Source organism: Sitophilus oryzae, unplaced genomic scaffold (genome assembly GCF_002938485.1).
Source record: "Sitophilus oryzae breed Bouriz unplaced genomic scaffold, Soryzae_2.0 scaffold_829_pilon_pilon, whole genome shotgun sequence".
NCBI classification, from domain to species: Eukaryota; Metazoa; Arthropoda; class Insecta; order Coleoptera; family Curculionidae; genus Sitophilus; species Sitophilus oryzae.
Window position 1 is genome coordinate 1,435,748 of NW_022147449.1, and position 26,340 is coordinate 1,462,087.

Consider the following 26,340-nt stretch of genomic DNA (forward strand, 5'->3'; position numbering starts at 1 on the left):
TTCTTTATTCAAAAATTCCCAGATGTCCAATACATTTCCCTTTACTTCGCCCCATTCTCATATATACTTCATTCCCTTACCTTTCGCAAACTATTTAAAACATAGGGAATATATAATGAAATCCTGTAGTAGATTTAACTAAATGTAATTTTAAAACGTACCTTTTAGCACCTAGAAACATCTTTGTATCTCATTTTAATTTATTTTTTAACCGAACCAAAAAATGAAAAACAGTTCTATTAACGACCCTAAAGTGTATCTTTTTTGGCCGCTTTTTAGTGAAGTGAAACTTGTTCTTATTTCCGTCTATCTGTTCGTCTGAGCACTCCATTCGGATACCTCTATCTACGTGTATAGTTTGGTTTCAATCAACCCATAATTAAAAAAAAAAATCCTGATGATCTCGTCCATTTAGAGGCATCGGTTCGAAACGTCGATGGCGTCATCTTGTAGCCCATCCTGAGTAATTATCGACCCACATTTTTCTTCAATATCAAATAATTATTAGTCCCACTGTGATGAATATGTATACGAAACGTCGTATCCAACTTTGCAGGGTTAGACCACGGCATATAAATCACACGGCAGGCTAACCCGCTTTGGCGGGAACGCTACGCGCATATCCTCGCGCACGCCGCCATTTGCGTTTCCATCAGCAGAAAGTAACCAGTGTCGTAGTTTTTTCAGCGACAACACACAGTTACGGCAGATTCGAGTCACTAGCGTGCGGCTTAATTTATTTTGATTTTTTCTTGAGTGATATATTTTGTTTTTGTTGTTTTATTTTTGTTTATTATGTGATATATTTGGTTTTTCTAGTTTTATTTTCGTTTCTTATGTAATATAGTTGCCAATAGGTGCCCGGTTGCGTAGAGGTACAGGCTCTCGTCTACCAATCTCAAGGTAGTGGGTTCGAATCCCACACCCGGCATTTCATCAGCCGACAATTTTTATTAAAATAAAAATAGTTTGGTTACCTAGGTCGACTCAGCCTTAAATGAGTACTTGGGATTCACAATCCTGAGGTAATAATAGGCGGTTGAAGCGTAGTGCTAGCCACATTACCTTCCTTTGTATACCGAACGGCTCTAGTATGTGGCAAGCTGTACCTTGCTACACACAAGGCGTCAAACGCTATATACGGGAGCTATTATTATTATTATGTAATATAATTTGTTTTAGTAGTTTTATTTTTCTTGTTCAATAAAAGTTTATTTCTGTTTCCTAGAGATCCTATTAGGTATGTATATATGGCATTATGTATATATGTATATATGTGATTAATTATTTTAACATATTTTAGTTGTGAAAAAAAACAGTAGTATACATATTAGGACAATCAGCTAAATAGGAAGATCTAATTAAAAATCTTAACAAACTTTAATATTAGTAAGATTTAATGTTTGGTGTGTATTAATATTTAGTAAAATAAAATTTAATGTTGTATCTAGAATCTAGACATTAAAAATTAAATTTAAAAATCATTATATTATTCATTTAAATATAATTATAAAAATAAATAAAATGAGTATATCGAAAATAAGTTAACAATACATTTTTAGGTCAAGAACATGGGCAACTGCAGCTAATAGAGAAGACTTGATTGAAGATATAAAAACCCCACAAAAGGTACAGGTTGTGTTCTGTTCACTTTGAATTTAAAATTTTTACCAATTCACTTTGTAACCGTATAAAATACAATGCGGTACCTACTTTGTTTTGGTTTGGTTTCTCAAAAAAGTTTCTCAAAAAAAATTGTGGATTTATTAATTTGTGAAATTTGAATATTAATAAAATTTGCTACGCCCATTGATGGGTATAATTTGTACGTAGCCTCTTTATATTGTTCAATAAATATTTTATTGGTATTTCTTTAATTCTTGTCTGTAACTCTTGGCATGTTTTTGTTAGTTGCATGTTTTTTAATTTTAATTGTCTATTCTCTACAGTGAAATATTTAATTGATTTTTTCATTTTTACTTTTCGAGAAGTATGCGCGGTTAACGATTCATTTGTTTGGACAAAAGTATTGTAAATAAAATTCAGTTTCAGTCAATTACAGTTTTTTTTAATACGACCCTGTCGTATTTTCTGAGAAATTTTTTGATACGTTTTAATCCGGCCCTGACTAGGAAACGATAATGGCGCCGACAAGGTCAAATTTTATAGAAATTTTAAACAATGGAATCTGAGCAGAGTTGGCGTTCCGATTGTTTTATGTGCCGTGGTTAGACCGTGGGCACCGTTGCCCACATAGCCTACCCACCAAATTGGAAGCTATCTGACGACATCAACTTTTGACGTTTCTTACGTCAAAACTAACTGTCACAGTACTACATGTCGTACACGGTCAAATTGGCCTTGGTCCAATCTATCGAAATACCAAATTTCATTTAAATCGGACGATTTCTTGATTTGATTCATTGATGATGGGTTTTTCGTAGTGCACGAAACGCCGTCAAAATATTTTGAAAAGATGAGGCTCTTCGAGGCCCGTGTACCATTTTTATTGTACAATTTCTTCATATTTTCTCACCAGTTAAACTTTCCTTGGACCCCAGCAAATAGTGCAAATATTTCAAAACTAAAATTAGCAAAATCGATCCAGCCGTTCTCTAGTTTTAGCGAGACCAACACGTCATTTCATTTTTATATTTATGAATATTTTATTTACCTATGTGTTAAAAGGCCTCTATATGTATGATACACATTGAATTATCCGCCACAATTTAACATGATTGAAAACATATTTACGAAACAGGCCTAAAAACACTTTTATCTCATCATACAATATTAGTTTTATTCCTTTGAGCGTACGTAGTCAATTTAAAATTGAAAAGGGAAAAAACAATGGGCGATAAATTGAATGAGAGACGTACAAAATCGACGCAATTAGCTTCGGAACGTCATTATTTCCCGGACAATAACGGTAATTTTCAGGTAATTCGATCTCGGCTACATTTTACCGAATATAACGCAGCGAGAATCTTTCCATTTCGAGGTATAAATACGTTTCTAATTACGTCATTAGACATCTAAAAATGGCAAATTTGCTGCACATTGAACGCGATATTTGTCGCGATATATTTCCATTAAGAATTTCCATTTTGGAGTCAGTCGCTAGGCTTAATCCAATCAGTGCCGGCTCGTGGTTTGATACTTTCGAGTTGCAAAATCTTAGAAAAAAAAAACGTTAATGTTATAAACAGTCTAATATAAGTTAAGCGACGTAAGGCGATACTGGTGGATGGACGAGTGACCGGTTCGAAACTGTGTATTGTGCTGTTGTCCAAGGGAAAAGTGTAAAATCTATTGATACACACTGCTCATTCACGCCGGTTCGAGGCCGGATGAGATCGGATATCTCATGAGTAAGAGTTAATTTAGACACTTCCTAAGTCGGTAGGCCACTGACCATGATATGGCCGAGGACCGCGGTTCGGATTCCGCGTAAACAAAGAAGGCCCCGTCCAGATTAGCCCTGGCAGCAAAAAGGAGACGTTAACTGAAATCTTTACTTTACTTTAATATAAATAATTCTATTGGTCAGGCATCTTCTTCTTCTTCTTCTTCTTCTTGTAATAGGACGATTCAACAAACCTATTATTACCTCAGGATTGTGAATCCCAAGTACTCGTTTAAGGCTGAGTCGACCTAGGTACCTAAACTATTTTATTTTGTTAAAAATAGTCGGCTGATGAAATAATGTCGGCTGTAGGATTCGAACACACAACCATTGGGTTGGTAGACGAGAGCTGTACAATTAATTACCTTTCAGTAATTTTATTATTATCGAAAATGTTTTCAGCCTGAAAGGATGAACTCGAGAGAGAGAGTGTATGTAAAAGAGAGGAGATTGAAAAAAATTGAAAAAAAACATTGTTATTGGGTTCATCCTTTGTTACAGAAAAATAGAACATTTACCAAGAATAATACAATTCACACTTCAGATCACAGTAAAAAAACATTTAAATCATATAATTACGTATTGAAAAGACAATTGCAATTTAAACTTCATGTGGTTACCAGCCGCTTGCCAGTCGAAAATTAAACTTGTCGGAGACTAGTGACACCTGAGTGATGCCACGCCACTTACAAAAGACCGCTCCACGCCACCCTACTCTTATTAGCGCGACATAATTTCTTTAAGTTGGCTTTAGCAGATCCACTTGCCACTCGATTACCACGCCGCTGCCACGTCACTTACTTATCACCTTGGTGCGCGCCTTGCCTTAGCGTGTGTGTATTGCGTATTCTGCTAAACAGTTTCCTTTTTATTGCTCCTAATATTTTCATCTCCGTTGTTCTCATTTTCCTTTTTATGTCTGATGTTTCTGCTCTTGTTTCAGCAGTGTAAGTCAGTATGGGTCTTATACAGGTCTTATAAATTCGCGTTTTACTCTCTGGGCCCGTATTCTGTAACTTTGAAACAGACTGCAAAAACAAATTCTCGAGGTTCGGCAATATAGCTGCTAACTCCTGCTTATGTAAAATGGCGCCCTGAATCCAAATATAGCTCCCGTTTTAATCTAACAGCCATAATTTTCGTTAAAGATTCTCTTCTCTAGTTTTTCATATTTTTAACACTTTTTGATAATAAAAATAATTTTATGAATATGAATTTAATTTGAGAAGATCAAAGATAATGAACAAAAAAGAAATAGTGAGGGAAATGTATAAAAAAGAAGAAAAAGATTAAACGGCTCAGCCCTCAACAACTCGTAACCGTATACACCAGTGTACACTAGTGCAGACACGCACACTCACACACTCACACAACCACACACACACTAGTGTACACTGATGTAACTGCCTGCAGGCTTCATCAGTAAGGTAAGGAATCAGGAAGCGATGAAACCAATCCCAAAACACAAAAAACCAGGAAGCAAACGATGCAACGAGGCACCGTGTGCAACCCAGGAGATGGAAAAAAATTGATGAAGAAGCGAAAATAAATGATGGAAAATAAAAGGAGCAAACGGGAGCCTAAAGCCCCAATTTGCAGCCAAGAATAAGCAATTTGCAGCTAATAATTAAAAGATAATTGTTTTAGCTGTAAACAACAATAAATAAAAAGTTCTCGACTTTTATTTGATTACTTCCTTGCCATTTTTACCCACCATATATAAAATTTTAAATCAGTTTTTTGCCCAGTATTTTTCCCTCTGATTTCAATTGTATGACAAACAGAATTATTTTGGATAAATATTTGACAGCATTAAACAAAAATCAGTCGGCAGAAAACCGTAAAAATGTGTATTTTTATCCGCGAATTAATTAATCTATTAACGCGTATTTGTTTTTGGCCCGTTCTTTATAACCGAGTAACCCAAAATTACACTATCCATTTTTTTTTCAATTTACCGATATTTTAGGGTGTGTTTTTGAAAGAATTTTTAATTAAGAGTTGAATATTTGGAATTTGAGTTGCAGTAAATTGAAATAAACAAGGTACTAGGTCAGATATAATAATTAACAGATACAGGGTTCGGCAATAATAGTGCTTCGGGCATACGTAGCTCCTAGAATAAGAATAATAAGAATTAGAAATTCTGTTTAAGTGCAAACTTAAAGTCTGTATTAGGATGTATTTCAGGAAGAGATTTTGACTTCTCCTCTTGGACTCTACTATACAATTTTGGTGTATCCAGATTTGACACTTAATAAATAATAAACAAAAAAAATTGCTGACATATATAGGTCATACATATATATATGGTGTAATATACTCGGTTTTATTTCTCAGCTAAGATTTCGACAGACGATGACAGAAGAAAAGCAGATGACGTCCCATACCAATCTATTTATTTTACCAAAAAAAGTTTCTAATATTTTTTAAGTTAACTATGGATGGGTTTAAATATAAATCCGTCACACGTCGTCTCTTGTTGTTTTTAATAAGTTTTATTGGTTTATTTCAAAAATGACAGATCATATTTCAACCGTATAGCCTATTTTTAGCTCTATCTAATAGTATAAAAATTCAAAATGGCCGCCATAAGAAAACAATAACTTGACTGTTGTGTGAAATCTAGAAGGCTTAGAAATTTTCTGAAAACGGCAAATTGGCCCAGGTCAAAAATATAAACCTACCAACTTACGTTTCAATAGATACAATAGTTCCAAAGTTCCAAAACAAAAAAAGTTTCCATTTTCAATTAATAAAAAAAAACCTCATACCCAAGAAAGGAGAAAATATATATATATATATGGATATAATTCTAAAGGTTTAAGAAAAAGAAAAAAAAATAAACTCTGTTCCAAAGATATCGTCATTTAAAATAAACGTAAGGTTCTCTCCCTTTTTGAGAACGCTTACGGACGCCGAATTGCCTTGGTCGGTACTCGGGCGCCACCCTTAAAAGTTTATAGTGGTTAAGGGACCACTCGTGCCAGTACGGGTAGCTTTTATACAGTGGAGATACCGGGGAGTGATGAAATGAAAAGAAAATAAACCGCACAATTCATTATAACGTAACACTAAGTTTTTATTTAACAAATTAATTATATACAAAGAGTAATCAAAGAAAAGTTTACGAATCTCGAATTGCAATAACAATAGTAAAACAAAATGAATACTAGAATCTCGTAAATCAAAATTTACATTATCAACCGTGTACCTCTAGAGTTTTGATCGATTATTCCCAATACGCAACTCTCTGACTGACTCTATCACTCGAGCACAAGACGCGTTCCCGAAGTGACGTTCCGTTATACACAGAGACGCGGTTCCCGGATCGGCGGCGATGTTCAAGGCATCCCATTGGACACAGAAAGGTAGGTACCCGAGCAACACACTACAGAAACGCGACTCTACGCGAAAACGGCGGCAGCGTCGTTACAGGCGTCCCGATGGTCACAGCAACGTATTTACCGGAGCGACATCCTTTTGACAGGGAAACAGGGATTCCGGACCGGCATCGGTTAGGTTAGGTTGTAGCTGGATCTAATCAAACATCTAATTACGCAATTCGTATCTCTCGTAGTTTCTGAGATGCTAATGTTGAGCATCCAAATTGTCACTACACTATATACCAACCAACTATAACTCGTTATAACTCAAGAAAGTGGAACACACAATAGACCTGAAGCTGAGGTGATTAACTCCCCTCTTAAACATTCTACATTCTCCTTAACATCTAATTACGCAATTTTCTAATAATAGGCGTTAAAATCTAATGACTTACCTATCTATTGAAATTGCTACTAAGTTAAATATCGAAGACGTTGAGCATGTAACATCCATGGCAATGTAGAAGTCACAAACGACACCTGGTAAAGCCCATGATCCATTAACCTGGAATAAAGAAAATCTATATTACTTACTATACAGAAAAGCTAAAAATAAATATATAGAAACAATACCTACTTAATTGAAGAAATTTACTTCGAATGTGTTTCTTAAAAAACTCAAAATCTTTTCTGTCATAATAATGAGGTAAAGGTACAATTTTAAAATAATTTTATTAAAATTTCGTTTGCGTCTCCCAAACTTCTGAAGACATCAAATATAAAGTTGTTTGTCGCAAGTCTGGACTTATATTAGTATTATAATGTCTAAGTCAGTCTTATTATAAGTTTTATTTTCTTTGATTAGGTTTTCTCTTCTGAATCGTGAGGTGAATAGTAATGGAAATGGATTCCACTTCGTTTTATAAATAGAAGATGGGTATTTAAAGTTTTAAAACTGGGTTCTGAATACTAATGTGATACTTAAATGAATGAGAGATACAATATTATTAATTAGCGGTATGGAAAATTGATCAACACCCCTTTTTACCAGTTTCAATAAAATTAAAAGTACTTTTTAAATCATGTATTTTCCAATAATATGCCGAAAATTGGTACACGGTGTTCCCCTTACTCTAATCAGTAAACTTTGGCGATATATTCTGCAGATGAAAGGGTGTAATAGGTTGTAGAAGTTTTATTATTATTTCGACTTTTTCCCAATAATTTCTGAACTAACGTTGATATTTGGATAAAAATTGATATCTGGGTCAGGAAAAGTGAAATAGCAAAAACGGTTGCGTCGTTTCTGTGTGGCCCTAAAATATAATGTCTTTATTTTTCCATCGTTTAAGTACCTATTTATATTTATTTATTTCATTTTCAAAACTTTGGGCGCATTACGCTGGTCTTGTTTTATTATAATAAATGATGTTTATATATTTGATTTCTATTTTTTGTATGTGTAAATTTTACTTTTAAATCTTATTTTTTTACACAACATATAATAATGTTTCGAATTAGAATTGTTAATACTAGGGTAAAAGATAAATTTTAGGGATATTTTCGTATTTAAAATGATAGTTTAAAGTGAAATTACGTAATTGCGCGTATTTTAATGCTAACCCTGCACAATAGATGGCGCCTCTGATTTGGAGCCATTTTTCAGTAAGGCAGTTTACACTCTGTTTCTTAGTGTATTCTTTGGTCTGGGTGTTTCTTAACGCGAGAAATTTTATTTCGATGTCAACTTCACTAGTCAAAATATTTAATTTCTGTCAATGATGAATTGATGATTTCTACACACACCGGAAAAATCTAGGGATATTATTTTATTAAAGTTAAAAGTAAATGTTTTGAATAAACAACCACATATTTGTAGGCCGATTCTTTCTACTTCGATTGAAACGAAGTAGTCACACTAGTTATTTCTAAATTTGGGATATTTGCAGAAGTGTTTGTGCATTTTTTGTCAAATGTAGAAAAAGCATCTAGCATCAATTGTTCGAATTTAACCTGTACTGGCTATGTTTTTATGATAACTGGCCAGAATTCATTCAAATAACTCTGTTTATTATTAAACGACATTATGGAGCGTAGACATCTTAACAGAGACGAAATGCTAAGGGCCATGGTTATGCTTGAAGCTGGAATACGCCAAATCAACGTAGCTAGAGCATTAAATACAACGCAAAGTGTAATATCGCGATTAAGTGCACGCTACCGTGAAAGTGGTGATGTTGCAGAAAGACACACAAGGCGACATCGCATTACTACCCCTCAGCAAGATCATTTTTTACAATTAAATGCTCGACGCCGACCGATTCTTACAGCACCAGAGCTTAGTTTAATTTTCCAGGAAACACATAATGTAACCGTTAGTCGTGACACTGTTCGCAATAGACTAAGAGAGGTCAACTTAAGAAGCAGACGCTCCTGGAGACAAATGGGTCAATGTTCTCTTCACGGATGAGTCACGCTTTGGAATTCATCCGGATTCGAGAAGGCTTAGGGTATGGAGACAACCGGGAAATCTTATTCGGTTGGATCATGTTCAGGAAGTGCACCCTTATCAAGATGGAACAGTTATGGTCTGGGGAGGAGTCCAGTTAGGCCGAAAAACCGATCTCGTTTTTCTTGAAAGGTTTCTAACAGGAATCACATATCGTGATTTAATTCTTGAGCCTGTCGTGTTACCATTTTATGCAAATGATTTTGGGAGAAACTTCATTCTCATGCATGACAATGCACGGCCTCATACAGCCAGAGCGGTAAGTGAGTTTATCAATGCTCATCAATTAAACATCTTACCCTGGCCGGCACAATCTCTTGACCTCAACCCCATCGAGCACGTATGGGACGCGGTCCAAAGAAGAATTTTAAGAATGGGTATGCCTCGTGAAACTCGTAGGGATCTGGTTCGGACCGTGAATGCAGCGTGGCAGGCTGTACCTCAAGAAGAGATCGACAACCTGATCAGGAGCATGGAGAGACGATGCCGATGTAGGGCTGTAATGAACAGTAGAGGAGGCCATACCCTTTATTAAGTAAAAACGGTTTTATCTTTAATTCACAGTTTAAAATTTAAAAAAAAATGTGTGTATTTTTTTGAGTTCAATAAAAATCAAGGTAAATTTGAAAAATTCGGTAAATTTCGCATTTTTATTTCCAATACGTCCTGTAAACTATTTGTTTATTTTAATTTTATTATATCAGAAATGCAAATAATAAAATTACTGACACTGGCTGGATAAAATTGTAATATCCCTAGACTTTTCCGGTGTGTGTATTTTAAATATCTTAAGGACGGTTGCTCATTGCGATTTTTACAAAGGGATCTTTTTAAGTGACCTCGGTATATTGTAATACAGGCACGGAGAAAAATTACTACACAACCAAACAGTTCAAAAATATGCAAGTGGCGCCCTCTACAAGTAGGAGTTGTACTAACATCAAAATCAAATTTTTCATATAACAAATCAAAAAAACAACCAGACTCCAATTTTCATACATACCGGGTGTTGCATCGTCGAGCGGAAATCATAACATAAGAATAATTCTATTTAGGTTTATCGAAGAGCACTAAAACCCACACTCAAAAGAATAACTTTAGATATTTTTGATCAGCCCGTTTACGAGTTATCGCCGATTTCTTTTTAAATATTTCTCCTTTCTTATGGCCCTGTATTTACTTATGAGCACCAGTCAAGGTAAAAGATAACTGTCAAATGAAGTTGTCATTTCAGAAATTTATCTATTTAGTGCTTTATTATTATTATTAAAAACCATACCCACATCAAAAATATTAGCCATGAATTACACTACCGAAGAAAAAGTATTGATGATTAAATAGTATTATCAAGGAAATAGTTACCAAAAGTGTCGGACATGTTTGCTGCTATGTATCCGAATAGACCGATACCTGGAAAATCTTCAATCGTTCGGAATATCCAGAGATTTGAGACCAAAGGTACCATAATAAATAACTACAAATGTGAAGCAAGGCAGGAACAAAGAGAAGATGCAAGAAATGATATCGACTTGGAAGTTTTATTGTGCGTGGAAGAGAACGATGGAAAGATCAGCACAAGGAAACTTGAGGATAAAATAGGAATAGATCACACTACAGCGTTTCGAATTTTGAAACAACATAAATACGAGATGGGGACGAAATACGGCGGCAGGCGTTTTGTTTTGATATGATGGAAAGAGCAAACACGGATAGGGAATTTTAAAAAACATATGTTTCACTGACGAATGCACGTTTACCTTAAATAATGAACCAGATGTTCAAAATTATCGATATTGGAACAAAGAAAACCAACATAGGTTTGTCGAAACAAGGACGCAATATCCACAGAGAGTAAATGTTTGGGCAGGGATATTCGGACACAATATTATCGGGCAATTATTTCTTACGCGAAATTTAAATGCAGAATATTATTTGGAACTACTCGAAAATCATATTTTACCTGCTTTACATGATGCCGCTAGGGAAAATCAGGAAGTTTGGTACCAATTTTGGCGTTATTAAAAAAATATATAATAACGCCAAAATTATAATGAAAAAAGCGATAGCCTCTCAAAGAAAAATAAAAAAGCCTTTTTTAATACAATCTAATAAAAATAAATGTATTGCTCATGCGTCTGTAGATCTTAGTAATATGGCAATCGCTTCTTTGATTTTAAAGAACATAACATAAATAAACATAACATACGCAAAATTTAAAAATAATCATACAGAAAGTTTGGGGCTTTTTGGTTTTACCTTATTAAGTAATTGTTATTTTGAACTTTAACTTGATATAACGCCATTTTAACAGAACGTCAACGGTTTTTGTAGACGTATCTGTTTTAAAAAAACTAAAGTGTTTTCGAATAGTTGAATTTAAATATTTTAAATAGTGTTTTTCTTAATTCTTTGTATTTTTTGACCTTGTAGATATTTTTCGTTTCTGAAATAAAATTTTCATAATTTTTCTGTCTATGATTCATAGATCTTTACTAGTCTTTGTTAGAGATATTAATGAAATTTTAAGTTCAATTTATGCTATTTTTATCTAGAAGGATTTACGTAAGATTTATGAAACCGTTCTTCGGAGAGTTCCTTTTAAGCTTTTCCTTTAATAAAAAAGGCTTTTAAGTGGAACTCGACTGACATTCGTATGACGAATATTCTGGCAATAAAATATGATATTAAATTTTAACCTACATAATTTAAAAACACTGACAAGGGACAATGAAATTGAAGATATTTCTTTTTATTCTCAGTTTTTTATATTGTGACACCCTTAGTCATAGTTATGATACATAGGCCAATCAAATTAGAGGGGTGAAAGAGAAGTTTTCTAAGTTCGGACGGTTGCTCAACCGCCGCTCCGACTCCTGAGACCCAAAAGATGGTAAAATTCTTGGACTTTTTTCAGTTTTCTTCTATAGTTCAAACACAATGTAACGAGTGTTCTAGCTAATATTTCAGTATTAGGTAAATTAAACAGTATACAGGGTAGTTTATATCAAAATGAACTTTTGGAAGCATATGAAGGTTAAGTGAAAGCATCTTTTAAAAAGAGATATTTCTTAGATTTTTATAGAGATTACAGTTGAGGGTTGGAACCTTTGGTGTTACACAGCAAAATAAAAAAAAATAAAACACTAAATCACCACAATACACCAAAACACTTTTTCTTTTACCCTGTAATAATTTAAAAGTAATATTGAATTCATTAACAAAATTAATGATATAACATTGCATGAAGGTGAAATTTTGGTCTCCTTTGATGTATCTTCGTTGTTCCCAAGTGTTCCAATTCCACGTACTTTATGCTACTTGAAGGAATTACTGAACGCAAATGGTCTCTACAACAAAACTGTGACTGAATATATTGAGCTTACATCGTTATGTATGAAACAAAATTGTTTTCAATTTAATAACAACTTTTTTGAACAGCGGGAAGGTACAGCAATTGGTAATCCGTCGTCTCCATTTTTGGCTAATTTATTCATGAGCAGGTTTGAAGTGGAGGCTAAGAATCAGATGAGTATTTTCCAAGAGTATGGTTTAGGTATGTGGATGATATTTTTGCTGTTTTTGACACACATTCAGACACCGTAGATAATTTTATTTCTAAGTTAAATAATCGTTTTCCTTCCATTAAATTTACGCATGAAATTGAGAACAACGACAGATTACCATTCCTAGATGTATTAGTTATTAGAAATACTAATAATTGCCTGGAATTTGATATCTATAGGAAAAATACCACCACACGCAGATATATTCCTAATGAATCACATCATAGTGTTGAACATAATATGGCTAGTTTACATTTCTTAGTCCATAGATTACTTAGTTTCCCACTTTCCAACGAAAGATATGAAATAGAAAGAGATTACATTAGGAATGTAGCTGAGTGTAATGGATATTTTCCTTCACTAGTTGATAAATTAATTAGAAATCGTAGGTATAAGTTAATGATTTCTGACAATTCGACTTTTCAAGTGGAGAAAGATACGTCTAAATATTTTTCGATACCGTTTGATAGAGAGTTATCCCGTGGTCTAAAAGGAATTTTTAAGAATGTCAATTATAAACTTGTGTATAGTGCTAATAATAAATTACAACAATTATTAGGTAATCCAAAGGATAAAACACATCCACTGGAAAGGTCGAGTATTTATGAAATTTCTTGTAAAGATTGTAATCAGAAATATATTGGGCAAACTAGAAGATCAATATTAACTAGATTTAAAGAACATTTAGCTCAGATAATATATGGTAGACCGGATAAATCTTGCGTTGCCGAACATATTGTTGATAAAGAACATTGTATAGATCTTAATAATTTAAAATTAATTAAACAAGTCTCAAATTACAGCCAATTAGATGCATATGAAAGCATCAGAATTAATAAATGTAAAGATAGTATGAACAGAGACAACGGTCCAATTCCTTCAAGTTTTTTGTTCCTACTACTCTAGTGGCGGAAATCTAACTGTTACGCTCAGTGGGTTCTGACTCGGTTGGCTAGATTATGCCACGCCCACTCGGTGCCCACTGGGCGAGTATATAAACGCTCAACTTGTAGATTGTACTTTAGTTTATAATCAGCTGCTGATGATGCTAACATGGTTAGCGAAACGCTATACAGTGTAAAAGTAAAAGTGTTTTGGTGTATTGTGGTGATTTAGTGTTTTTATTTTGCTTTTTATAGAGAATTCTACAGGGTGTCCCCAAAAAAAGTTAACATCAAATTACACACATGTTTTTTGTAATACCCTATACCGGATGCGTCTCAAAAGTGGCTCACCTCTATAACTTTTTTATTTTTTCAGTTAAAAAAACCGAGATTTGGAATGTTAGTATATGACATAAATTGGATTGATTGACGTATTCAATTGTTTTCGGTCATTTCCTGTTTTACCGGAAATAACTACAACTTATGATTTTTAACGTAGTTTTAAAAAGAATTTTCTTACTTTATTCGATAGAAAATAACACTCTGAATAGAATGACATATCTTATGTCAATTTTTGACATTTTCGCATATGGTTTATTTGAAACTATAACGTGCAGTTCACAATAATAATTTGACTCGAAATACCGAGTGTGTGGTAACAAAGAATATGCTAATGAGTCACCCAAATTCCATTTGAAAAAACTGAAATATGATTAAAATACGATTTGGGTATCTTTACAAGGCCAGGAGAAGACACTAGAAACATTAGAAGGTCAAGTTTATTTTTCCAAGGTTCCTTGATTAAAAGTTAGTGTTTTTAACATAGCCATGGCACTCTAGACTGAAATTTAAAATACGATTTTTAATTAAGCGAGAATGTCAAAAGTTGACATATGATATGTCATTGTATTCAGAGTGTTATTTTCTATCAAATGAAGTGAAAAATACCGAGGTTGCCATTTAAAAATCAAAAGTTGTACTCATTTTCGGTGAAACAGGAAGTCACCGAAAACAATTGAATACGCCAATCAATCCTAATTTATGTCATATACTAACATACCAAATCTCGTTTTTTTATCTGATAAAAATAAAAAAGTTATAGGGGTGAGCCACTTTTGAGACGCACCCGGTATTATAGTTTACATGTTAAATCAAAAAATAGGAGCTATGTGCTCTATTGTTGGTGTACAAGGTTGTACACTAATGTCAGTGAAAAACAATAGTGAAAAATAATTAATTGTGGCCAATCATGTCAATATCTCTTCACATAGTTGCCGATGTTTACTCTTTTCATTAGATGGTTGTAATTTACTTATGAGTGCCATTACTATGATTATTGTATGTATGGGGTAACAAACCGTATTGACGCATCGCATCGACAAGCCTTATCATACTCACTATATCTGCATCGGACCCAATAGATTCAATAGACCCATAGAAATTGTTTGCATAGTCAGTACAGAATTTAGAGTTACTTGATAAATAAATCAAGAATTTTTTTCTATTATAATAGTGGAATAAAAGTAATATTGATATTGTAACGTTTTTAGTTCGTTACATGTCTTTTTTATATATAATATATGATGTCTGGCCTATCATCACCGGATTCCCTCTCGTTCAGGCCGGATAGTTTATTTGACGCGTAATTTTTACGTTTCCTAGTCGCCAACCCTGTTATCGTTCTGAGGAGGCGCTGTCAACATCGCTTCTGTCAACTCTCTCCGTGCTTAACCTCACTTTGTTTTGACGCTCTGTTGTATTCCAGCTTTTAGAAATGGTGATTATTTAAATCTTGCTGTATAATCTGAATCAGCTGCTATTTCAAAGCAACAGGTAATGATGAAATATTATCCTTTTAGATTCGATATTATTATTGAATATTTTTAGGGTAGAGTTACGGATGTCCCAACTTGTATTTGTGTTTTGCTGGCACGTTGGCGTCCCTTTTCTTTTGTCCTCCAGAATGTCACATGGTAAAAGGACATGTTGTTTATTATTTATTGAGCCCTCGGAAGTATTTCGAGGTAGGTTTATTTTGTTTATTAGACCTTGTTTTTTTTAAACAAGAGTTTCATATTTTTAGGGTCCAAGGTACGGACTGTGTCCAAGGTACGGACTGTGCCCAAGGTACGGACTGTGTCCAAGGTACGGACTGTGTCCAAGGTACGGACTGTGTCCAAGGTACGGACTGTGTCCAAGGTACGGGTAGTGTCTTATGTATGGACATTATCTTATGTACGGATGTCCTGTGGACGAGTGTCCCCAGTAAGAACGATTTTTCTTAAATATAAGTGCCACAGCGTGGATGTAGCTTGAGTCCCATGCTGCTTCGTTCCCAGCTGTAAGCTAGTTAGTTACGGCTGTACCAATTTTTACGTGTCTCATTCTGGCCCCTTTGGTTGTGTTGGATGGCTGAGTACAGAGATGCGAGACCACCTCACGCTGCTACTGTTTGAAGCAAGATTACATAAAGAACAGCTAAGTGTAGATTTACGTTCTAGTTTTTATGTTTTAGATTTTCTATATTTTCAGTCTTAAACAGTAACGTACATTTTAAATAATATCGTACAGACTATATTTAGTGGTTAGATTATTAAGAACATTTATGTCGATTCAGTAGTTACAATGTGATTTAGATTTTAGGTTTCATTATATTACGCCTTGTAATAGTATTACTTTCTATAGATATTATTATTGCGCTATATTAACAGATGAATAACGAGACATAGATTCTAGAATCTACAGGTTGCAACACATCAGATTTAACACCGCATAAAATTTAACAATTTAAATAAAGTAATGCTACTTTTCTTATATTTTCTATAACGTTACACGCATTGTATTTTTTCATAGTCTTTTCATAGAACATATTTAATATTATTTACATACATAGTTTTACTCAACAAATAACCACTATAATAATTATTAAAATTGTACAATGTTGTTTACCATCAGAATTCATCATGAATAAATATAGTCATTAGTTTTAAGTATTATACAACTGTGTTTTCTTTCTCTGTGCATGCCTGGCGCCCAATATCTATTTCTTTGGTTTATTGTTATTAATTAGTTTTCTTTCCAGTGAAATGCCTTATCCACGACTGCTCTCCGATGAAAAGCTGCCGTTCGCAATGGTAGTTGTTTAAAAAACGCTACAATATATAACTCGCTTATCTTACACGTTTTACAAAGTGACCGTACTTAGCTTCGTAGCAGAGCAGTCAGAAATAGTTTACAACGGTTAGACGCATGCGCATGAAGTTTAAAGCGTTATTCGTGATTCCTAACCCAAAATCCAGCGTTCGCAGAACACAGAAAGAAATTAAAGTTTCCAACTGATTTATAATCATCAGAACCCTGTCAGAAACGTCATAACCACATGTGAAACCAGTTGGAAACTAACGATGCGTAGAAATAAATTGACAACCGTAGATATTTTGTTATGCGAACAAAGTTAGTCATTAATTAAAAAAAAACGGTTCAATTGCCAAACTTTTAGAAGAATAAATTATTTATGGTTTAATATTTTACGGGATAAGCATAATGCAAATTAGCTTAATTAAATATTTTAGAGAGGAAGGGCAGGGAGCTAAGACAAATTGTTTGTTATTCTGCAAAGGTTGAAAAAGAGCTTAATTTTTCCATTTTAAGTCATTGCTCTCACTCAGTCTCAAAACAGATTAGATTAAATTTGGTAAAGTTCAATTTACGCGAGACAAATTTATTTCATTTCGTGTCATTTGAAAATAAGAACAATACAGAGGGTTTGAAAATTGCACGAACAAAGTCCAGAGGGTGATTGCTCATTAAAAATATGAAAAAAAGTCTCTATAAACATGTCCTTGGAAATTCATAGATTTATGGTCTGTCCATATTCTCATACACGTATCCTTTCCGGCACGTAGCGTTTCCTTTCCAGCGAACATATTCACTCTGTATTCAAATTAGTGATGGGTTGTTATTTAACTATCTGTTATTTTATAGCAGTTATTTATAAATAACATAACTCAACCGTTACTACTTCTAAAAAATAACAGATATAAAATAACGATACGTAGAGGTCGGCCGCTCGTGAAACGAAAAACGAAGTCGGCGCTCTGCATCGCTACGAAATTCTACGCTGCTCGAAGCAATTCCAAAAAACAACTAGTATGGATGGAAAACATGTTATTTCGTCAACCATCGATACAGGCGGCGAGACAACGGACAATGGAGTGGGGAATGCGCTACGGCGAACATAGCTGCTTCGATCGATCCCGTCGACGGTCGTATTGGGCTTACAACAGCTTAAAAATATTAGGATATAAAAGAAGCCGGTTTTTTGAAACAGTTGCGGGCATAACGCCTGGCGGTCGAGATAACAGGAGTGGGAAAGGAACGCTGCTGCATCGGTCGATTGTCGATGGAGGTTCGAAACAGGTTGGAGAATAACGCATCAGTTGTTTTAGATACATATTGTTTTTCAACCTGTTACGAGCATAACGGGCGGAGGTCGAGATATTATGGCGCTGTATGTTTCAGTACTTACTTATTAAGGTTCAATATTTAGGTATTTATTTATTCTGAAAAATTTTCAGAATAATATTTTAAGATTTTTTAAAAATGTATACAGGGTGTTTTGAAAAATCTGGTCATTGATTAATCACGATCCTGCTTAAAGCCCTTGACTGATTTTTGGAAAACGGATTGACTTTAGGGTGTAGAGGTTCGATAAGAAGGGATTTTTCGAAACTCGAATTCTAAGGGGGTGAAACTACCCTCAAATATTAGAATATTTTTTATTTAAAAACCGGTGAGTTTTTCGGAAAAACTCTTAAAACACGTATATTTTATTATGTTGTTTTACATATTTTAAGGTTTTTTAAAAATATATACAGGGTATTTCATAAAATATGACCATTGAGTAATCACTATTCTGCTTAAACTGCTTGACGTAAAAAGCTGATTTTTGGCAAACGGATTGACTGTGGGGTTGAGGTTCGATAAGGAGGGGTTTCTCGAATCTCAAATTCCAACAGGGTGAAAACGCCCCTCAAATATTACAATATTTGTTATTTAAAAAAGGGTTTATTTTTGCTGCTTTTTTTTGGTTGACTTTGTGATAAAAAAAATCAGTATTTTTATATTTTAATGGGGAATTTAAAAATATAATTTTCTGTTTGATATTCACCCTTTTAAAGTAGATTGAAGTGAGTGATCGTAAACTTTCAAGTGTAAAGTATAATTTGAAATCACTAATTAGGTATACCACTAATTTCGAGATTCATAATGAGGCACTATTTGTAATCAATCCATATATACATATGTACAGCTATAATATGTTTCTTTCACAAAATTACTGAATTATAGCCAATTCTTATCTTTCTTGGCTAATTTCACTTAGTTAGCCATGGAAACAAGTTTTCAATGGTGTTGTAATTTTGTAATGATTTATTACTTATAAAAAGATAAAATATATTATTAAACGGCTCTTTACAATTTGCATTACACAAACTAAAACTTAATATAAAATAATATCACTATAAGTTATTTTAGAAAATTTTCAAAAAATCTGCAATTGTTTTGAGTACATAAATTTATCTTTTTAAAACTGAATTTCTAGCTATTCTCACAGAACGACCGGTCGACTTAATTAAACTTCTCCTGTTCCACCTCTTCGAGTGCCTCTCTCAATTCATAAGTTCTTTTGTAAACCTTGTTGTTAACCATACCGCATAAAAAAATCTAAAATGAATAGGTCAAGTGACCGAGGAGACCCATGCAATTGGTCCACCTCTTTCTATCCCTGAGTCTACATAATTATGATATAAATATTTTTTAACATTTCTTTCATTGTGTGTGTGTGGGGGGGGGGGATGGGGTTGGTGTGTCATAATGAAAGTCATGTTGGAACCGCTCTATTAATGCGCGAGTATTAATAAATTTACCTTTTCTAACATGTCTTGAAAACCTTTCTCTAAAAAACGTAAGTAACGTTCACAGGTCAACGGTCAACGTATCCTCGAAACTGTATGGCCAAGAAAAGTTGAACCAATAATCCTACACGCTTTTCTTCATTTGAAAAACTCTTATTTACAATTTTTGTTTATTTTAATTTACAAAGATTGAATGTGACAATTTCATATTTCTGAGAGCAACGATGATTGAACTTATTTCCATGGCTAACTAAGTGAAATTAGTCAAGAAAGATAAGAATTGGGTATAACTCAGTAATTTTGTGAAAGAAACATATTATAATTTATATCGCTGAAAAGCTTAAAAAATGGCGCTTTTTATGAAGTCATGGTCAACTATGGTTTCCATTTAAAAAAAACATATGTTTGTGTCATATGTCAAAAATGACAGGCTTTAGAAAAAATCGGTGAACAGAATCTCATTAGGGATGTGATTATCTACAACTTTTATCTGAAAACTTTTTGTCTAAAATAGATTATAATGGAATTAGGGACAATTTTTGAAATAGCCAAAATTTGTTTTTTTCGAAATATCTAGTAAACCATGAACATTTTCAAAAATCCGAAAGGCGCATATTCATGACCCCATAAAACTGCAATTCTTTCCCCATTTAACTGACTCTCTATCTCGAGTGGTTTCCGAGATACCCATAGAGAACATCGTAGGAAACTCACCCTGTATAAAAGCTCAAAGGTTTTTTTTGTTACATCCATCCCGCCAAAACCGCTTCACCAATTTTGATGATTCTGTTTTTACATGAAAGGTATACTGGGTGAGTTTCCTACGATGTTCTCTATGGGTATCTCGGAAACTAGTGGAGATACAGAGTCGGTTAAATGGGGAAAGAATTGCAGTTTTGTGGTGTCATAAATATGCGCCTTTCAGATTTTTGAAAAAGTTCATGGCTTACTAGATATTTCGAAAAATACGAATTTCGGCTATTCCCTAATTCCATTATAAGCTACTTTAGACAAAAAGTTTTCAGATAAAAGTTGTAGATAATCACATCCTTAATGAGATTGTATCCTCCGCTTTTTACTAAAGCCTGTCATTTTTGACATATGATACAAACATATCCAGTGGTCCTCAAAATTAAAAAAAAAAATTTTTGGCAAATTTTTAAAGTAAAAAGCTCGGTTATTACGGAGTCACTTGAAAACGGTAGAAAGAAAATATGTTTCTTTTATCGAGATCTACCAGCCCTGAAAATATTTGCACTTATTCAAGAATCCCCCTGTATAATACCCAGAAAATTGACAATTTACAACTTTTAATGAAATACGAGTAGGTCTAAAACTGTCAATAACGTAGTTTAAATAGTGCATTGCTAGGCTCACTAGCTCTATCCATAAAGAGGTAAACAGTCATTTAAACCAATGCATGAATGATTCGAGGTGTAACGCGAACGAAGTCGCGGGAAAAAACTAGTAATTATTGATGACTACTGCTAATCAGTGACATACTATTTTTACAGTTGGGGGGTTGGAACCTTTGGTGTTACAACAGCAAAATAAAACACTAATTCACCACAAAACACCAACACACGGTTATAGTTTCACAGTTACAGTTTTTTAACAGTTTAACAACTGTCAAATCGATTGATTTCAATCATTCCAAGTTATTCCGTCAATTCATATGATAAGATTGTCAAAAAAACTTCACTTTACTTTAGATCAGCTAGTTTCGAATACACTACAAAATTTAAAGTGTTTCTTGATTCTTTATTAGGTATCTTGGCATGTTTACGTCACGATTACTAAATCCCCCTTAAGATGGGATGGTCACGGCGATGGTCACGTATGCAGAATGAAAGAAAACCGCATACAAAAATCTCTTCTTTACGGTAAATTATATTTACGGTATATTATTAACTTGCAGATGGTAAGAGAAAACCAGGTGTACAACTCAGAAGGTACAAGGATATTTTGCATTTTGAAGAACCAAAAAGTGAAGAGACAACAAAGCAATAAGGTTTTTGAATGTCCGGAGTGCGGAAGGAGAGATAACATCACGTATCGGGCTTTTTATTCACAGAAAATCTCATGAAAGAAAACGCCTTACGTAACCACCTTTCTTGTCAAATACTTGTCAGCGAGTAGTGAGTAATAGCAGTAGTAGTAGTAGTAGTATTTAGTTAGATGGCCAATCTATTATTGAATAATAAAATCTACTTTACACGCAGGGCCGTATCTAGACCAACATTTCGGGGGAGGGTTTGGCTCGGAGGGGGGGGCAAAAGCTGCTAGGAAAAAAGCATAATAAAAAAAACGCTTTGGGCTGCACTCAAATCTTCATTGAAAATAAAATTTTAAAAAAGTAAGAGGTAAAAATTATTAATCTTAAAGGATAAACTGGTCTTTTCCCTGGAAAAACGATTGACTACCTCTTCGATATCGATATTTATTTCTCTATGTACGCTTAATAGAGGAAGTCCTGTCAATCGCTCCTGACCTGTAGAGTTACGTAGGAACTCCTTCAATCGTCTTATGCCGCAACCGCACATGCGGCATTTAGCGAACTCCGAGCGCTCGTCAACTACCGAACGCTCGTGATCGGACTTCGCCTTTCCATCTACACATGCGGGCTCTGATAGCAACAACATAGAGATAAGCGCTCGTTTTCGTCGCCGATCGAGTCGCCGAACTCCGACTTCTTCATCCACACATAGTCGGCGAAGCCCCGATCGGAGATCGCCGATTACCGTACGTGCGGTTGCGGCATTAGGGTTGAAAAGACCTTCTGGTGTAGCTGTTGACGCTGGTAGAGTTGCTAGGATCATTAATAATAAAATGTATATATTTGGAAATATACACTAATTTGGTTGCGACTCTGATTATCGTTCTGATGGCGTTTTTAGGTCGGTCGACTGTAGGTAGCTGCTTCCATTTTTGCCGCCACAAGTCTAGTTCTGCTGCCAAAGTGTCATAGTCCAAGAATTCTTTGTCTAATAGCAGAACAAAACAAACGTTAATCACGTTAATGACCAGCAAAACACACAACATTCAAAATCTTGTCCTTGTCAAACTTTTGCTGTTTTAAACACTTGAATGTTGAAAGTCGAAAATTGAAAGTGACATTTGCTTTCAAAGTGGAAAAGTGAGGTTAGGATGTATAATGTATATTCATCAATGATTAAAGAATACAAGGACAAATAGCACCCGAAACCAAACTGTGATCATTCTTCCAAACAGTGTCGTGGCACATATTTTACTTAACATTGCCGCTTGAAGGGATATTTATATTTTTGATATTATATGTTTTCACTACGCCTATGGTGTATCGGGTGGTATCATACTAATTAATTACGAAAAGAACGTATTAAAATGTTAACAAAAGGCACATAACTAGTATCGACGTATAGTACATATCAAGTACATATAATTTCAGAAAAATAATTATCGAATTCAATAAAAAAAAACGCTAAAAAGGTGTAGGGGGGACTGTTTATTTCCCTATAAAACGTAACTTCTGACTCTTTCTTATCATTGCGCCTTTTACAGTTGACAGCTGAACAAATTACCATTGTAATAATGATTCATTCGTTATGTCTAAAAAGTTGGCGTCTAAGGTCACAAATTCTGCTGCAGCCCGTATATGGGCGTTACATGTCCTTGTATTCTTTAGTCATAGATATTCATCCATCTTCTTCTTCTGTTTTGTTTCGTTCTTACTTACTCAATGATCATTACTTTTTAAAAATTTTCGGCCATAATTTCGGGGGGGGGGGGGTTGAACCCCCAAAACACCCCCCCAGATACGGCCCTGTTTACACGGACTTCTTCCGTGCTACACTATTTTCCCCCGAAACCTCAATTAGTTGTCAGTGGGCAGACGATTTCCAATTTGTTACAGTTACATTCTAGACGGTGCACAGTGCTTCGTCCCATGGACAAAAATCAAAAAATAAGTTAAAATTTACTAATATCTAAATATATAATTTTATACTTATGGCAATGTTCAACCATCCTGTATATTATTTTTCATAAACAGCGTTTTTGTTAGCAAATATTTTCACTAAAAATAAATTTTGCGATCATTATCTCATCAGTGAAAAGAATAACGTTCATAGTAGTTCTGTATATTATGGAGTTAAACGGGTACGTACTTAATTGAAAGCCACTATGGATATTGTTAAACAAGGTATGTACTTTAAATTTATTTCTAAACAAGTTCGTGATTGTTTAGTTTTTATTTATTTTTAAGATGATTCTTGTAAATGGGTATAAAAATTTTAAGTTTTCAAACTTCAAAAAAGGCATTTAAAAAACATATCAAAACATATCGTATTTATTGAATATTTTTTGTTGCCATATTCATACACTTTTAATTTTTGTATAGTTCACCTGCGTCTGCTTGCGACGAACTTTATTTTATAATACTTTTCAGATGGAGTAAAATTGATAAGCAATGCCGATCTGGCTAATACTTGGCTTGACTCATAAGGACAAGAACTCAAAATTATTTTTATTTCAAAAAATATGTTCTTATTAGATATTGATGAACCTTCCAGTCAAATGAGACACCACTTGTGCCTGAAAAAGTCCACTATGTTGGAGCGAAACGTCGCAAAAAAAAGTGTCCATCTTTCAATTTATTATAAAATCTCATATCCAAGAAAAGGAAAAAATAATATATGGATCAAACCCTCATACCGACAAAATGAACAGTAACAACGCGAAAAAGTAACATATTAGAAAATGATGTACAGAAATATCTTATATGTGAGGATACTTCATCTACCTGTGATTTGGATACTATAAATTTGGAAGATTCTGTCAGCAGTGATTCTCCTGAATCAGAGTAGTTACGATCTATGCATTTTGTTGTCCTAAAGTAAATTTATAGTATCTTAAGTTTTTTTTAATTAAATATAACATTAATGTTTCTCTTTTTCATTAAAGAAAAACATTTTTATCTTATATTAGGCTTATATTGTAGGAATCATGTTCTAATGTTATTTCAATTCTTTTTTATCACAAGAATTTATTTAATACTTACACCGTTTTCATACTATAACTTATTATTTGCTTAGATGGAACACAGCTCCAACATTATTATTATTTATAAGATTTTTTTTTCACAAACGTGGGACTAAGAACATCATCATTTAGTACAATGAGAGTACTCATCATTTGTGTCAAATAAACCTAGTTTGAATAAATTGCTTACAATAAAAGAGAAGTTTTGGATTTTTGTCCTCTAGAGCCATATGTTCGAAGCACTGTGCGGTGTTTGGACGGCCGATTTTACACACCCAATAAAATTGTTGAATGAACCGCCCTTGTGCAATTCGCTCCGCTTTAATAGCTCCGTAATTGAAAGAGTATTTGCGCGGAAGGCTTGCTTAACAGCTATTTTATTGAGCTGCCGTTCGACGGTAATAAGCATCAGACAGAAGCTTGGCTCGTTTGTTCAGGGTACATCCGCCATATAGATAGAGGCATACCAACTTACGCGTTCTATAATTGACAACGAGGAACTGCCAGTTCCGAACTGGATATATTAATGTGATGAATTTCTGACAGACGATATATCCTTTTATAGAGGGTCCGGCAATAGTGCGTCGGGCATCTGTAGCCCCTAGAATAAAAAACTTAAAGTATGTGTTAGGATATATTTCAGGAAAATATTTTAACCTCTACCGGGTGGCTCAATAAAGTGTAAGTGGATCGGGATGATTTTTTTTAAATCACCTTACCCCTTTATATTACTGAATTTTTGGTTTCCTTTCAGATCATTTTACATAATCCTAAGATATGAGTAGATATATTTCGATAGTTTCAGAGATATTAATAAATAAATAAAAAACATATATTTTCAGCCTATCTTAAAAAAATTATTAAAAATACAAGAACTGTTCTGGAATCAAAACTATATTAGGGATTTACTTTAGGTCTGTACTTACTTTGCTATAACTATATTCTTCTCTTCTTTCAGTGCCTATGTAACAGTCAAATTAAAGTCCCTAGATATATAAAGTACCGCAATTACCGCCATATTGGCGCCAAAACTAGCGGCAAATTTAAAAAGGAGGCCAACATTTCGCTGTTTCGGCTGTTTAAGCAGCTGGTCGGTCCGGCGCCAATATGGCCGACCAACATTGACAGGCAAGCCGTAAAATAAAATATTTATTAATTGTAATAGAATTACGTTTATTATCTACAGTTTACCTTCATTTTAACGTAATATCAGGTGGTATATTAATATTCAATTTCATATAAATTTAATTTTTAGGCCTATATATGTTAAGAGGTTATAAACGAATGGTTTCCCTGTACAAGTGTTTTTCATTTGTATTAGCATTTATTTTATGTGACCTTTAGCGCAAAGTACGCCAACAGAAGTAAGTTAATAGGTAAGAAGAAATAAAGTTGGAATAATATTTAGAATTTAGTACTTAATTCAGCTCGAAACAATTGAAAAAACTTTGTTTGTTGATGAGAACGGGATACCTATACCATAAGTAAACTTTCCCTATTATAACCAGTTATGCTGTAGTTAGTTTTGACAAATAAGCATGATTTTGAACGAAAGTCTTGGAACTATGAATAAGCTACAAACTTAAATTTGAAGGCCTGGCTTTTATACGAGAAAATTTTTGAACCATGGTTGAAAAACAAATAAATGTAATAATTAAATTGATATGATACATACCTGCTATTTTTTAAAATATATTAATATATTGATAGAAAGATTG

General features: G+C 33.9%; 1 protein-coding gene across 1 annotated transcript in view; it reads right to left on the reverse strand.

Annotated features, from left to right (window-relative positions):
• The window catches only part of LOC115889710 (dopamine D2-like receptor), a 117,662-nt gene extending 92,022 nt beyond the window's left edge, over positions 1-25,640 (reverse strand). Inside the window, exons 1-3 of the mRNA XM_030909771.1 lie at positions 25,635-25,640; positions 25,549-25,583; positions 7,188-7,313 (exon numbers count right to left, since the gene is read on the reverse strand). Coding sequence (XP_030765631.1) covers positions 7,188-7,313; positions 25,549-25,583; positions 25,635-25,640 — 167 coding nt within the window. The remainder of the gene's footprint in view (positions 1-7,187; positions 7,314-25,548; positions 25,584-25,634) is intronic.
• Between the last annotated feature and the right edge of the window lie 700 nt (positions 25,641-26,340).